The following is a 17,097-nucleotide window of genomic DNA, read 5'->3' as shown; positions in this document are numbered from 1 at the left end:
ATTATCTACAATAGTAACGACTGAAGGAAAGGGCTGATTTGTAGAAGCTTCAACACAAATTCGGGCAAAGGCAAGTTGTTCAATTAGCTAGGTTCTTTTATCTAAGAACAATGGTTTTCCAATGATGGAACCGATGATGCTAAGCCCTTAGGGGCACTAAACGTGTAGAGGGAGGTTGGGTAATGTGATCCAAATAGGGATGGACTTGTAGTCGACTTTGGCAAGGGAGGTGTACTGATCCCAATGTCTAAGGAAGATCAGTTTCTTCCCAACCTGCAATGGACCAACTTCCAGGGCTGTGATTTATCAGAGGGATCGGAGAAGTTGAAAATGAATATGCCATTATCTGGGTGATAAATGGAGAGGGTGCTCAGAAGCTTCCACTGCTTGGAGAGGGACGCCTTTACTATGCGGAAGGGAGGCTTGGCGCCAAGGAAGTGGCCAATGTGCAGCTGCGCCACTGGAAGATTTCATCATCAAGCAAACCCGCAGGGCAGAGTCCAACGAGTTTGTCATGAGTACAGGAGGGAGGAACAAAGAATAAGGGGTGGCCGGCTATAGGAAGGGCAGGTAGGGCCGAGCAACAAAACCCAGGGCTTAGAAGGAGGAGCAGGGGAGGAAGTGGAGGGAGGAGGGATAGGACTAGGGAGGGGAGGAGCTCTGGTGGGGGAGACCACCAAAGAAGAGGTGGACATAGGCGGAGGGGGTTAGGGGGACAATGGGACATCCTCAAGGCAGAGGAGGGTACTTTTGAAAAAGATCTGATTCGGGAGATTATCAGTTGCGTGAATCTGTATTTCTTTATTTACTTTTAATCTAGCCGTCAGATCACGATCATCTTTTGAGAGTTTGTAAAGCTACCCTAGGGGAGCTTACAATCCAAATTTGAGGAGCAACTGACCTCCGGATTGAGAGTAAATTCAGATTTACGTAAATATGGAAATTTCATCCTAAACTAGAATTTATCTAATTACTCTTTCATCACTCAATCAATTATTCTCATCTTCTAAAGGGTGATAATACATGTCAAGGAGGACTGAGTTCTAAAGTTTGACCACCATTTGAGAGAGTTGCCTTTTTCGGTTGACTTTTGCATTTAGTTGACTTTTAGGGAAAGTGGGGTATTGAATTTGTTTTGAACTAGGAGTTAGTGGTAAGCATACCTACTGCAGGTAATGTTTGATTTGAGCATTCAAAGCCCAGAGGGTGAAAGTAGGAGAGATGCACGATGAGGTAAGTGGATTATAGTGGGATTACACCATAGGTGTGGTTTGATTGTATGATGTGATGTTTGGTATGCTTGTATCGTTGAGATGTGTGGACCTATGCTTATTTGAATTATGTTTGTGTGTGACATGAGTTTATAGTTGATTGTTTTTGTTAAGACTTGAATTCGATGAGTTTAATTATCTGTGATTTTGTGAAGTGTTATCGATCGTTTGATCAGCGCCTGTGAGGGCTATACCTTCACCTGACATCTGGGTTTGGGTCGTGACTCATATTCCACCAATATTATAAATAGGAGTAACATCATTTTTAGATAGAAACAACAGAGATGCAATGTCACTACAAATGCTAATCATATACGACAAATGACCCAAGCACCAAATTCTATAAGTGCTTTCACAAACTTTAAGATGTAACAATATACATCAATAAAAGTTGTAACTAAGCTAAGGTTTGCGAAAAAAAAAAAGTCATAACCTAACTTTTTTCACCCTCTTAGTATAACACATTTTTTATTTTCAATAAGAGAAAATCATGTAATTTCACATGTCTACTCGAAAAGTGTGCAGGTTTTAATAATGATATAATGACAAGTCACTTTCCAATTATTTTAAAAATCTTTACCCCTACAATAAATAAATTTTAGGAATAAGACAAGGGACAATCAAAAGAAAATTGCAACTTCTCACTTCACCATTTTGATGACAAGAAGCATACATATATATGGGTAGTAAAGAAAATTCAGCAAACAATTACTGATGATAAAAGGACATCCACCCACCTGCAAACCAAAGAGGTACCAGCATGAGCCAACAACATGCCCAGCCAAAATAAACATGATAAGATTAAGAACAAGGTTCCCCCATGCTGATGCAAATGTGAAGCCTGTTGGAAACAGACCAGCAATCAAAGGCAGGAACCTGTAAAGTCTGGGCATATACTGAAGAAGAAAGGCCGCCTGCAAAAGATTCCTTCCATAATTTGCAGCTGATGATCCAACATATTTTCTTAAGACGACCAATATCATGATCTAGACAAGAAGGTTAAACAGAAAAGCAAAGATTCATGAGAAACACAAAAGCAAAAAAGTACATAACTTGAACAAAGTCACAAACCTGTAGCAGCAACAAACAAGAATAAGGAAAAAGCAAGAATGAAAAGAACAGTTTAGATTGAAGAGTAAAGCTAAAATTCTCTTCCATAAAACTGGATGAAAACAAAAACGCACTATGCAACCGTATTTTTTATGTCAGTATTTATCCTATCTATAAGTACATAGAATGCTTCAGTAACACTCCAACATTATTCAAACTTTACTGAACTACATGATTAAAAAAAAATGCTACATCAAGTGTTTGGAGCAACAGAAACCACAAAACTATCTAAAGCCTCAAAATTTTATTTTGTACATGAAACACCACCATTTTCACACATCTAAAACTTGAAAGGGTTTACAAGACCTATTTTCAACTCAGAACTATGATCCTAAGATCCTATCCATAAGTTGTTAGAGTTTATGCAATATGGTTACTATGGGTATGGGTTATTATTTTGTATTGTGCTTTGCCTTTTTACCTCCTTTTGCTATCTTATGTTAGCATGGGGGTTTGTATATAATTTCCCTTATAAGGCAAGTGAATCAATATAGGGAGATAATATCTCCCCTCAAGAAATTACCGCCAACTTCTTCTCTTCCAACACTTCAGATTTCAGCTTAGTATCAGAGCCTTTGTCTGACTTCAAGTGGAAGGTAGCTATGAGCCTATGAGTGAGAAAATGATGGCCCTTGAGAAGATCTGTACTTAGAAGTTGGTTGATCTTCTCAAGGGGAGAGTTCTGGTTGGATGTAGATGGTCTACTCAATCAAATACCAATTAGATGACATTGTTGAGAGGTATAAGGTCAAGTTGATGGCCAAAAGATATATAGTTAAGTGTATGGGATTGACTATCAGCAGACATTTGCTTTTGTGGCCTAACACAATTCGATAAGAGTTCTCTTATCATTTGTGGCCAATAGAAACTGGCCATCGTAGCAGTTGGAGGTGAAGAATGATTCCTCCCTGGTGAACTTGGAAGAAAAAGTGTATATGCACACTCATCCAAAATTCAAGTTTCCCTCAGCTGAAGGGAAGGTGTGTCATCTCAAAGAAGCCCTATATGGCGTTAAACCATCCCTAAAGGCTTCGTTTGAGAGGTTTAGAAAGGCTATTCTAAAAATCGGATATACCCAGAGTCAACTTGACCATACTTTATTTACTAGGTGAGGTAATGGTACTATCAGTCTATCATAACCCTAACTGTCTACATGGATGATATTGTGGTGATTGGAAATGACAGTGTTGAGATGATCAGACTCTAGTCCTACTCAACAGTTTGAGATCAAGGACTTTGGACCATTGAAATATTTCTTGGGATTAAAGTGTCAAGGTCACTGAAAGGGAATAAATATATGTTAAGGGAAGTTTGTGTTAGATTTGCTAAAAGGAATAGGAATGTGGGGTTATAAACTAGTAAATTCTTCTATGGAGTAAAATCATAAGGAGAAGATTGTGGTCCATCCCTCATTGATACAAGGAAGTACCAGAGACGAGAGAGGAAGTTGATGTCTCTCTAACTCACCCAGATAACAATCACATATACAATTGGGGTGGAGTCTGTTTATGCATGCCACCAAGAGTGGGCACCTAGATGTTGTATATCGCATCCTTAGGTACTTGAAGATCAGCCCATGAAAAAGGTTATTATATGCTAGACAACCATTTGAGGATAAAAGGCTACATTGATGTTGATTGAGTATGTGAACTACTATAGTTGAGAATGCTGATTTCAGAGACGAAAATTAATACTGAGGAACCTATGCGTCTCTATTGTGATAACAATGTTGCTATAAGTATAGCTCAGAATCCCACGCAACATGACAAGACAAAGCATATTGAGATTGACCGACATTTCATTAAGGGAAGATTGACTATGGCTACATCTAAACCGCGTTTGTGAGCACAAAAGACCAGTTCGCAGGTATCCTCAACAAAGGGCCCATCTCTCACAAGTTCAGTACTCTTCTATGCAAGCTAGGAATGTATGACATTTATTCTCCAAATTGAGGGGGAGTGTTAGAGTTTATGTATTAAATACTTTGGGTACTGGTTTATTACTTTGTATTGTGCTTTTACCTTTCTACCTTCTTTGGCTATCTTATGTTAGCATAGAGGGGTATGTATGTAATTTCCCTCATAAGGCTAGTAAGTAAATCAATATAGGGGAGAGAAATCTCTCCCCAAGACATCACCACCAACTTCTTTTTTCTTCTCTTCCTTCTTCCTCTCTTCTTCTTCTACCTCTCATTCTCATCCTCTCTTTGTTCTTCTCTTGTTCTCTTCCAACATTTTATTTTTCAACTAAAGAACAGAAATTCCCTCAAATGATTGAAATTATACAAATACCCCTTCTACCCATATTACAACACTCCCCCTCAAATTAGTGCATATATGTCACACATGCCCAACTTGCTTACAATAGGATTAATACTTCTACCACTAAGCTCCTTCGTAGAGGACTTCCACCTCCAGATCCTTCAATAAGATTTGGAATGTGATCTACTTTGACGTCTCCTCCAAGGTCTCCTCCTCCCCATGCAGATCAGTTAGACTTCCCAACCATAGTTTTTAAGGCGCTACTAAGGCGTCGCCTTACCGGCACCTTGGCACTGATGCAATCTATAGATGGTAAGGCAGTGCTCCGCCTTATGTGAAGTGGCGCCTTATGGGTTTTTTTTTTTTTTTACATTTTAAAATTACTTGATGAAGATTCTAAATATAGATTTTTTATTGGTAAGTGTATGATTTTGTTAACACTTGAGATGTATGGGATCAGCTTTACTCCACCAAAAATAACCAAAACAAACAAAACAAAAAAACGATTCATAAATAGGGTTTGGATTTTGTCAAGGGTTTTAAGAAAGGGCTTTGAGAATGAATCAAGGAACAAGGAAGAACCACTGATCCAAACGACCATTTTGCTCCGACAACGATGAGCTTCATTCTTCTTTGATAGGAGTAGAAACATAGTGGATGACCTTAGGGTTTAAGCACTCATTTTGGCATCATAGAGGTAAGTATAATAAATACTTGTATTTTTTGTCTTTTTTTCTTTATATTTATAATTTTTTTTTTATAATTATGTATTTATATTATATGTTAATATGTTATGATGATTGATGATTGATGAAGATGAACTTAGTTTATTCACTTTATTGATTTGTTTTCATTGGTATGAATATGAACCTTTAATATTTATTTAACATATGAGTAATAAGATTCAACTAGGATTTGAGCCAAATAGATTGGTTTTATAAAAAAATTATATAGGAACGCTTTAGTCGATAAGGCGACGCTTTATGTCCGCCTCATCGCTAAGGCGCTCCGAAAGATCCTCATATGCCTCCGTCACCTCACCGCCTTAAAAACTATGTTCCCAACAAGGTTTAAAATTCAGGGTTTCGACCTTGTTTTGACATCGAAATTTTTGACACCTGGTCGAAACCAAGGTTTAAAGTATCGGTCTGTATTGTACCGTATCGGCTGATACGGATATTAAAGTATCGGTCTGTATCGTACCGTATCAGCCCTTACCGATACGATACATGGAATTTTAAAACTCTTTTGTATCGATATGTATACACACCGATACGAATCGATACTCTATGAAAATTCAAAATCGAAGTGAAATGTACGTTTCGGTATGGATCGGTATGTATCGGAACGTATCGGTCTATACCGATACGGTCATAAAATGGTCAAGATGGGTAATTTTTCAGAAAAACACAATTTTTTGAGGTGTTTTTGTTCCAAAATTGCTGCCAACCATTTTTCTCTAACTAAAGTGGAAATCAATGTTGGGAACAAGGATTTTACATTTATGGGACAACTATAAACATTGGATTCTTAGTGCAATACTCTCAATTTACTGTTTATGCATAATACATGTCATATATAGCTTTTTTTAACTATTTTTTTATGCAAAAGTATATAAAAAAGTGTTTCTTATCCATTTATGTGCGTATCAGAGATACGATAAGATACCCTCCGATTCGTATTTTAATTTTGGCTGACCGATACGGCGACCGATACTGATACTTTAATCCTTGGTCGAAACCAGGCTTTTTTTGGGCTAATTCAACAAATTTGGGTCAAATTTCCAAAACTTCGAAATATCGGAGCAAGTCGAAACCAACGTAATTTGCAACCTCAGAGCTTAGGTGACAAGGCGACAAAGTGTTATTTATTTTCTATTTTCACTCTTTTCTAACATTATGTAGTATGCTACATATACCTTGTATAATCAAAAATCAATATTAAGCCACATCAAGTCATCAAAAATCAACATTAAGCCACATCAAATCATCAAAGATCAACATTAAGTCATAAAAAATCAACATTTAGAGAAATGTTATTGTTCTATAATAAGTTTTAAAGGTCAAATGATTTTTTTTTTACACAAAACCTTTTGTATTAGGTATAGCACAAAACCAGCTTTCTAATAAGTTTAAGATTATTAAATCTGAGTTGTAATGACAAAGTTATGTTCCGGTCAAACTCATTTTAAAGTGCGCAAATGTTGTTAAATTCGCCTAAATGAAAGTAATTTTAAAGACAACAAAACAAAAGATTTAGCAATGTTTTATCATGATAAGATTTATAAAATTTTCAGAATTGAGAAAAAACCCAGCATTTGAAAGTTAAAAATCACCCTTACAACCAAAAATCTAGTTTTTGTTCTTGGACTAGGGGGTTGACTTTTTATCTTTTTGAAATTTGATTTTTAGACTATTTTTATTGGATTCAAATAGGGGGTATTTTCTTATTTATGAATAATATCTTAAGTAAATTGAATGATATTTGGCATAAATAAGTGAAAAAAAATCTAAGGTGACATGCAGTGTAGTAAGGCGACAGTCACCTTGGACCCAAGCAAACCACCTAGACGCCAAGGCAACGGGACCTTGGTGACGCTTGACAACTATGCTCATAGTGTGACTGAAGTTACACATCACGTACACCATCTTCAATCTACTAATCTTAAAGCCTCTTGAATCCAAGGTTGATCTCGATAGCTCTAACTTAGAGTTAATTCCTACCTTTGTCTCATCCAACAAAACTATATCATCGGCCAAGAGCATACACCATGGAGACCATGTCTTAAATGCTCTTGGTTAACTCATCCATTATAAGAGCAAAGAAATAAGGGCTTAAGACTGCACAAACGGAACATAAATGACTTCTTGTTCCAGCTTCTCCTTGATTAAGTGTCAGTCAATCTCAACGTACGTTGTTCGATCATGTAGGACAGGATTATGAGCAATGCTGATTCCTAATTTACCATCACAAAACAAGTGTATGACTGGAATGCAGAGATCTTGAAGATCTTGAAGAAGACTCTAGAGCCAAAGAAGTTCAAAGATACCGCGGGCCATAGCCCGAAACTCAACTTTACACTAGACCGAGCAACTACAGATTGCTTCTTGCTACACCAAGTAACAAGGTTGCTACCAACAAAGGTACAGTAGCTTGAGCTAGACCTACTGGCATCTGGACAGTCGGCACAGTCTGCATCAGTGATCCGCCCACTGCTTTCCCTTCGACCCACTTCGCCCCATTCTCCTAGCCATCCTTTTAGGCCCATCTTCAATCCTCCCACAATCTAGCCCGGCCCACCATCCCCACCTCTCTGGCCCACTTGCCCGTGGGCAAGTTCTTACCCTCTCCTAACCCAATCCATAACCCAAGTTTCTCTCCTCCTTCGCCCAACGCCAGATTGCTTCCCCCACCACACCATCCCTCCATTGCTCTGTCTGTCCTAAACCCTCAAGTCTGTTGGCTCCCCTGCTCCTTGCTTCTTTGATGGTGCCCTCCTGGCCCCTTGGCCTCGATGATGCAAGCTTCCCCAACTCCATCCTCCTCTGATGTTGCACGCCTGGCACCTCTGGCCTCTTGCCTTGGCCTTCTACCAAGTCTCACTGCCACGTCTGCATCATCTTCTCCCACTCCTGGCTCCATGCTAGGCGTTCTTACCACGACTACAACCACCTTCGAAGGTGTCAACTACAACTCGATTTCTTTTGTTTATATTGGCTCTCTACTAAGTACTAACCTCGCATGTTCCTGTAGGTGATGCCCGTTCTAGTTCCATGATTGTCTCCTCTGATCTAATTGCCACCCCAGCCTCAATCTTAGGCCCCCTGCAAAGCTTGCTCCCCACGACTGCAACCGCCTTAAAAGGCGTCAGCTCTGACTCATCTCCTACCCCCTTAGTTTTATGCCAACCATGGAATTTGACGACGATGGCCTTCTGCCAGCCTTTGAAGATGCTAATTTTGATGGCTTCACCTTTGCAAATTCAGCTTCGACTGGAAATGCCCACAGCCCGATCGTGTTATTGGTCCTACTGGCCTTCATGATGGCCATCCTTCCCCCATCCCCCTTCACTCCCCAACTTCTCCCTTGCCCAGGCCAACCACCTCTGCTCACCTTAGACCCTTCCTCGCCAACCCCTACCTGTCTGATGCTACCTCTGTTGTCCCTCTAAAGTAGTCTAAGCCCTCTAGATCTTCGCTTTGGCCAAAGGGGCTGGGAAATTCTTCAAAAGTACTCAGCCCTCCCCTCTCAAAGAATACTGTCGAAGACATAAATCTAAACCCCACTCCTCTTTTGCCAAGTCCCCTCTTAACTCTTCTAAGCTCTCGTTGCCCCCTCCCATTCTAAATGATCCTTTGGACCATCTGGAATGTCAAATGTCCCAATTCCTCTGCCAAGCATGCTATGATCCGATCCAGCCTCAAATCCTCTAAAGTCGTCCAATGTTGTCTCCTTGAAACCAAGGTCCTAGAAGCCAACGCCCCCCGCATTGCTGCCTCGATTGCTCCCTCTTGGTTCTTCATCTCTAACAATAACCACTCCCCTAACAGTCGTATTTGGAATCTATGGAACCCTCTTTTGTTGTATGTCTCTTCCAACGCCTCCCCCCCCCCAAGTCATCCACTTCACTTTTTCCTCCCCTCCTGGCTCCCCTCCTTCATTCTTCTGTGGTTTATGCTTTTAATCATTCTTTTGAGAGAATCGCTCTTTGGGCCGACATCCACACTTTTGCCCCTTCTATTGCCTCCTCCCCTTAGGGCACTGGGGGAGATTCCAATGTTGTTCGAGCAGCTAATGAGAAAATCAGAGGGTCCCCTATTGAGCCCACTTCTATTGACTCTTTCAATAACTACATAGATTATATTGGCATGAATGACTTTAGATGGTCTGGATCCATGCTCACCTGGTATAGCTGTCGAAGCGATATAGACCCTGTCGCTTGCAAGCTCAATAGAGCGCTTGTCAATAAAACCTGCCTCAATCTCTTCCCCTCCTCTCATGCGTGCTTTGACCTCCCTGTATCTCTGACTACTCTCCCATCTCTCTTTTTGTCCAGCACCTAGTCTCCTTTGGCCCCAAGCCTTTCAAATTTTTTGATATATAGACCCTTCATCACGAATGTCTCCCCCTAGTTAGAGATTCCTGGGCCATCCCAATTCCTATCTCCTCTTCCCCCCCTAACTGCCTTTGCCAAGAAGCTCAAGAATGTAAAAGTTGCCCTCAAAATTTGGAATTCCTCCACCATTGGAAATATCTCTGAGAGAGTCTGGGCCTGTCAAGAAAAGCTTGATAACATCCCTGCAACTTTGGACCAGCTTGAAAAAAAAAACCTCCTCTTCAAGTTCTTAATGAAGGAATGCGTTCTTCATATCAAGTTGTTGAAGATTCCATCCTTGGTTGACTACGCATAAGAGCATGACTCTAACAATGTTCATTTTTGCAACTGATGCAAAGGTCTGTTGATAGTCGATCCCATATGTTTGGGTGAATCCCTTAGCAACCAGCATTGCCTTATATTTTTCCATTGTTCCATCTACCTATCGTTTTACTGCAAAAACCCACTTACAACCTACAGGTTTCTTTCCTAGAGGGAACTACACCAAGTCCCACGTGTCATTCTTCCCAAGAGCCCACATCTCTTCATTCATTGCCTCTTCCATCTTGAATTAGCCAGAGGTTCCTGCCAATTGTTAGGAATAGGAACAAAAGACAACGAAGAAACAAAAGTATGGGAAGATCGAGAAAGAGAGTTATAGGAGACCACGTTAGAAATGGGATGTGAGTGCAAGATCTACAAGGTCTATGAACAGAAATTGGTAAGTTGATGCTAGGATCACTAGGAGGAGGTGACTCACAAGATGGAGTAGGGACACTTGGATAGGCCATTACTAGCATGATATATCACATTGCATTGATATGGCTTCTATGTCGCATATAGGCATAATTATGTAAAATATCATTGCTATATTATATATACTGCATAGGCCATAGGGTGCCTAGGAGCCACTCCTATGCCTTAATTCACCTAGGCACCTAGATAACTATGCTATGTATATATATACACATCCCAATTATATTTTTTATTTTTTAGTGTAGACAATGACAAAAAATGGCAAAAACAGGGGCAGACAGGGTCAGTGAGGGCCAGCTCGACCCAGGACAGTATGACTAGGTTTTTCAGGGGGCTCGGCTAGTTTTTCCTGAGATATCCCAGCCTACTTCAGGTCAGGATGGGTCAGGCAGTGCTAAGGCTGAGCTGACAGGACCCAGCGTTAGGCTTGGGTTTTCAAAAATCCAGCCAGGCCAGTCTGCCCGGTTGTTAGGTATAATCATAGGTGGCTGCTAAAATGGTAAACAGACATATGGCTTTTGCACATGTTGCGAAGATAAACTCTGACAGTTCATCTTTGGTAGCAAATCATGATTAGCGACTATAGCACTTTGATCTGAAAAAAAGCATTTCTTTCATGTCAAAACAGCATTGCCATGTAAAAGATGCAATTCGTAAACCATAAATGATAGGGGTGGTTCTCTTTTTTTTGGTCATGCAAAGTGGGGTGGTTTGCTTTGTCTCCTTTCTAGACGGACGCTGCTGGGCAATAGGCTTTGTAAAGCACCTGAGTAAGTAGGTTACTTATTTATTCTTATCAACAAAATTTTAATATACCCAAAAAAAAAAGACAGTGAGGCAAATAAAAACTTCACCTGAGGTAGCGGTAATACCACGAATAGATCAATGGAAAAATAACCACAAAGGTAATTGAGAGCAACTTTCTTTGGATGGATAACAAAATCTCCAGCACCCACAACTCTCGACTCGGGAGCAACATAAGCCAACCTAAACTGCAAAATACAAATGGCAGATATTGGATGAGGCTAGCACTCCACAACAACAATAACTTCAGGTAAAGAACAAGAAAAGTTACTGAACCATATGTTTTTATCAGAGCATATAGAGTACATTTCAATTTGGAAATATAAAATGGTGCACTAATTTTGATCAGGACCAAGAAGGCTATAGAAAGTGAGATCAAATAGATACAGCATCAAACTATCTCAACAAGAACATAACAATTCCATACACAAAATAGATGATGTAAGGAACATAATTATCCGTTTACTAATGTTAATAAGTTGTACTGCAGGTTAAGGGGTATCTTATAGTGTTGTTTCTTATTAGTGGGTATTGTAATATGGGTATAAGGGTAGAATTGTCCTTAGGGTGTTGTACTTGTCCTCATTCTCATTCTATTATCAATAAAGATGGCTGGTGTCAGTCTGACTCTGACACAAGTCGGAATTTCCCAAATCACAACATGGTATCAAAGCCAAGATCCATCTTGGGATCCCGGCCGTAATTCCCTAGTGCCACTGCCTCTCTCTCGTGCGCGGCTCGCGGACTCCTTTTTTGTGCCTCGAGTCTTCCTTCACATTTGGTGGTGATTTTTACCACCTAGGGCTTTTTCTGGTTGGTTGTTTTGATGTCTTAAGACGATCTGGATGTTTGATTTCAGACCTGGTGATTTTTTTATCGGTTTTTTCTGTGGTTGAAGTACCATGTGTTCGTGATTTTTCCTGTGATTGGTTCATGGATTATTTGAGATCAGCAGTCATGTCGGATGTTACTACATCAACTGTTTCAGAAGAAGTGAGTCACGGAACTCATGGTGACTTCCCTTCATTCCTTGTTAGCTCCATCAAATTGGATGCAAGCAATTATTTGATGTGGTCAAGATTCTACGTCCTGTCAATCGATTCTCGTGTTTTTCCGGATATCTCACAGGTTCTGAGAAGCCTACAACTGCTGGTCCATCTCAGAAAAAATAGAGTTCTGACAAATCCCTTGTTATGTCTTTTTTGCTGAATACGATGAATCCTAATATTGCATGGGGTTATTTTTTGTTGGATACTGCTGTCAAGATCTGGAAGGCTGCTAAGGATACATATACCCAAATGGGGAATGATGCACAAGTCTATAAACTGAGAAAGAAGATTCATGAAACAAAGCAGAAGATGACACTTTCTCAGTATTATTCTAAGTTGTGATGTATATGCCAAGAGCTAGATTTTTATGAGGATTTTCAGGCCCCTTGTTTCACTCATGCTACAAACTTTACGAAGTGTGAAGACAAGCTACTGGTGTATAACTTCCTGGCTTGTCTAAATGTCGAGTTCAATCAGATTCGAGGAACATGTTCTCAATCGTGACCCCTTCCATCATTGGAGCAAGCTTATTCTATGATTCAATCTGAAGATAGTCTGCGTACCTCTATGCTACAACCTTGTATCACAGAAACGATCAGGGTTTTCAGTATCAGCACGTATCGTATCGTATCGTATCGTCCGATACGGATACATATCAGCAATATGTATCCGTATCGACAATACGTATCGGACCTTACCGATACGATACACCGATTCGATACATGGAATTTTTAAAACTCTTTTGTATCGATACGTATCCTTCGATACGCACCGATACACCACCGATACTCTATGGAAAAAATAAAATTGAGTGAAATGTACATTTCGATATGTATTGGTACGTTTCGGTGTGTATAGGTACGTATCGGTATGTATCGGTCGATACATACCGATACAGTACAATACATACTGATACGATGCGCTACAATCATATAATGGCCAGGATGAGTCATTTTTCAGAAAAACATGATTTTTTGAGGGGTTTTTGTCCCAAAGTTGCTGCCAGCCATATTTCTCTCTAACTAAAGTGAAAATCAAGGTTGAGAACAAGGATTTTACATTTATGGGACAACTACAAACCTTGAATTCTTAGTGCGATACCATCAATTTAGTGTTTATGCATAATACATGTTATTAATTACTTTTTTAACAAATATTTTATGCAAAAGTGTATAAAAAAGTGTTTCCTATCCATTTATGTGCATGTCTTAGCATATCTCCGATACGATACGATACCCTCCGATATGTATCTTAATTTTGGATGACCGATACAGCGACCGATACCAATACTTTAATCCTTAGGAACGATCAGCCTAATATTCTAGTATAGGATCTCAGTCTGGTTTCATATCTCAATCTTGTGGTTGTTTTACACGTTTAAGTGATCTTTCAACCACAGAGTAGGAACCGGTGAAGTGCGAGTATTATGCTAAGGAGCACCATACTAAAGATTACTACTGGAAACTCCATGGGCTGCCTACCAATTCTCGGGGATGTGATCATGGTCGATCAAATCAGTCTCATGCGCACCATACCGAGACTTCTAACTCTGCCCCCATTGGTTCCACTTTATCACATGATGAGCTTTTGGTTTTCCATCATCTGATGACCAAGTTAGATCCCTCATCGTCTGCTAACTCTATTGCCTCTACGCCAGTTACATCTAAGTCACATTCTGCCAATTCAAGAATTTCTTTTGGTGGTCACTATGCCTCCATTGTATCTGTTACTTGGATAATCAACTCTGGTGCAATTGACTATATGACTGGGTCTTTGAGTCATTTTTTCCAATACTCTCTGTCTTCAAGTAAAGACAAAGTTCGGGTGTCTAATGGTTCCCTCTCCTTTGTATCAGGAAAGGGGTTATTCAGTGTTCTTCCTTGTTATCTTTATCATCAGTGTTACATGAACCCAATTTTTCTACTAATCTTTTATCCATTAGTAGTATTACTAGGGATCTGAATTGCAAAGTAACCTTCTTTCCTTCATATTATGTCTTTCAGAACTTGGTGACAGGGGCAACGATTGGCAATGGTAAGTGCGTGGTGGTGTCTACTTGCTTGACAGTAGTTCTTCCTCGGCTCTTTCTACTCAAGCTCATCAGACAGACTCTTCTTCTTCCACAATTGTTTGAGTAATCAATTGCATTGGCGTTTGTGACATCCTCCTTTAGGCACATTAGCCAAAGTTTTTCCTAGTTATCTAAACAGTGTAATCCTTTATCTATGATGATTGAGTTTTTGCCAAGCAAACTAGAACTGTTTATATAAGTTCTGATAATAAATTAGTTTTTCCTTAACCCATTTTGATGTGTGGGGCATTGCCCATTATGTTTATGTTTGGTTATCATTGGCTAACTGGATCTATATTTCATCGTATGGTTCCGACTCAGTATGATGCTCGTACCAAGGTACTACGCACTGATAATGGTAAAAAATATGTGGATGGTTCTTTCCAATTTTACCTTGTTAATCATGTAATTATTCATCAAACCAGTTGTGTCGATATTCCAGCTCAAAATGGTATGGCTGAACAGAAGAATCGGCAATTGCTGGAAATGGCCTAGTCTTTTATGTTTGAGATTCACGACATATCTCATCAACATAATGCCATCTAGGATATTGGAGTCTCGCTGCCCTATTGATGTGCTCACCGGTTCTTCTTCCTTTGTAGTTCCTCCCAATGTTTTGGCTTGCGTTTGTTTTGCTCACAACCGTCAACTTCATGTGAAATTTGATCAGCGAGGTCTTTGGTGCATTTTTATCGGGTATTCGGCTACACAAAAGGCTATAAGTGTTACCATCCACCCTCTCATCGTGTGTTAGTAACTATGGATGTTGTGTTCATGAGACTGAGGCCTATTATCCTTTGTCGGCACCTCTTCAAGGGGAGCCGATACCATTACATGTTTATTCTCGGAGACAGCAAGTTGACACCACCACTACCACTGTGTGTGGCAAATCGTCTAACTCTAATCCAAGGTCCAACACTTTGTCTGGTAATTGCTTCCCTCCTAGTTATAGTGATCCTTCACTTGATTTACCTATTGTTGTTCGTAAAGAAAATTGGACTTGCACACAACCTATTTCTCATGTCATGTCATACAGTTCTCTTTCTCCTTCCTATCGAGCGCCTGTATCTTCTGTCTTCTATTTTTATTCCTCAATGATGGTCCCAAGTTGACACTGAGAGGGGAGGGGTGAATCAGTGTCTTCTAAAAATTCAAACCCTTGATCCGATTTGCGTTCTTGACACAAAGGCAATGAGACAACATGTAGCAACGATTGGTTGGTGCTGACCAATTTTACCAATCATACACAATTCGTATGCACACCCACTCTGCAGAACATACACTTCAAAATCCAAATTGCAGACAAACCACAAAAACACAGACTTTCGTGGTTCGGTAATGTGCTCACATCCACGGAGCAATGTCCTCGCAAGGCTTCATATTTTTCTCAATACACTACACAGTTTTAATCGCTACAATGATCCAGGAGCCTCAACCCCTATCACACCTTTGCCCCAACAAAGATATTTAGGACCACAACCCAAACTCTACCAAGCCCTCACAATGATAATGATGAATAACAATCAAGTCCCAACCCTTGCAAGATAATAGGTTTTCTTAACAAGAATCTAAACCTAGAATCATAAATACAGGGATTTGCTCAATGAGTTACCTCAACTTTAGTAACTCTAACTGGAAGTACTGCAGACGGTGTTCTCCCCCCCCCCCCAAATCTCACCTTTTTCGAACTTCTCAGAAAGCCATGATCACGAATAGATTGAAGCTCTGACTTGAGATGGCCTCTTCGCCTTTCTTCTCCTCTCCTTAAGGCGGTTGTCTCTCCCTTTTCTCTCTTCTTTCATCAAGGAATAAACAATAAATCCCTAAAAGAATAATTTAAAAGGCTAACAAAATCCCCATCCATGCATGGTCTAACCACCTGGTTCAGACCGGAAACAACTCTAGTATACTGGCCTATGCTCAATCCAAAGGGCATAACTCCCTTTATATAAGTCCGATTAGACTGATTCTTCTTTCTTCTGAAAGCATACTCGTAAATATACAAAGTTTACCAAAAATTGCCTTCCGCTAATTCAGCCGGGAAGATGCTCAAAACTCCATCCAAAGTCATATGACCCAAATTCGTGTCGACCAGCACCAACTAGAAGAGACGGATCAACAGGAGCAGGAGAATTACCTAGGTCCAAGGGGGCAAGATTAGGCTCGAGAGGAGACAACTGGCATCATAGGGTAGATGTTGGATGTGTAGTGGTCTGAGGCTACTTGATGTAGGGAGAACCCTAGAAATTAGAGTCCCTATACAGGTGGATTAATTTGGCAACACTAACATAATTTAAACTAAGGAATGGGCTGGATATAAGGGGAAACAACAACATGCATGAGTTATGTGCAGACTTAAAACCAGGAAATTACAGTAGCAATAAGCAATAAAAATCCTAAGCATTAGCATCAACCCAGCAGATTTCAATTAGGCAATATGGGGATGGGAACATGTAGCAGTAAGCTGCCACTGGGGCGCATGCATTTCAAGATTCCAATGGTCGCAGTTACCAACCAGCCCTTATACTTGCAGTCAATAAGTAAAACCAGTAATATTCTTATGCAGAGATTCAGAAAAGTAATAAGTAACAGAAAAACAAAAGGATTCAGCAGGGGTAAGGGAGCATGCGACTGAGGTCTTGGGTAAGAAAAAAAAAAAAGAAGAACCGATGGGCTTATG

General features: G+C 40.0%; 1 protein-coding gene across 3 annotated transcripts in view; it reads right to left on the bottom strand.

Moving 5' to 3' along the window:
- The window catches only part of LOC122081447 (probable cyclic nucleotide-gated ion channel 20, chloroplastic), a 259,284-nt gene that overhangs the window by 104,117 nt on the left and 138,070 nt on the right, over positions 1 to 17,097 (bottom strand). For all 3 annotated transcript variants that reach the window (XM_042648600.1, XM_042648608.1, XM_042648596.1), the window contains exons 4-5: positions 11,348 to 11,485; positions 2,009 to 2,257 (exon numbers count right to left, since the gene is read on the bottom strand). In XM_042648600.1, the coding sequence (XP_042504534.1) occupies positions 2,009 to 2,257; positions 11,348 to 11,485 (387 nt within the window). The remainder of the gene's footprint in view (positions 1 to 2,008; positions 2,258 to 11,347; positions 11,486 to 17,097) is intronic.

Source organism: Macadamia integrifolia, chromosome 1, assembly GCF_013358625.1.
Source record: "Macadamia integrifolia cultivar HAES 741 chromosome 1, SCU_Mint_v3, whole genome shotgun sequence".
In the NCBI taxonomy this organism is placed as follows: domain Eukaryota; kingdom Viridiplantae; phylum Streptophyta; class Magnoliopsida; order Proteales; family Proteaceae; genus Macadamia; species Macadamia integrifolia.
Note: the sequence above shows the minus strand (reverse complement) of the source record. Positions and strands in the feature narration are given on the sequence as shown.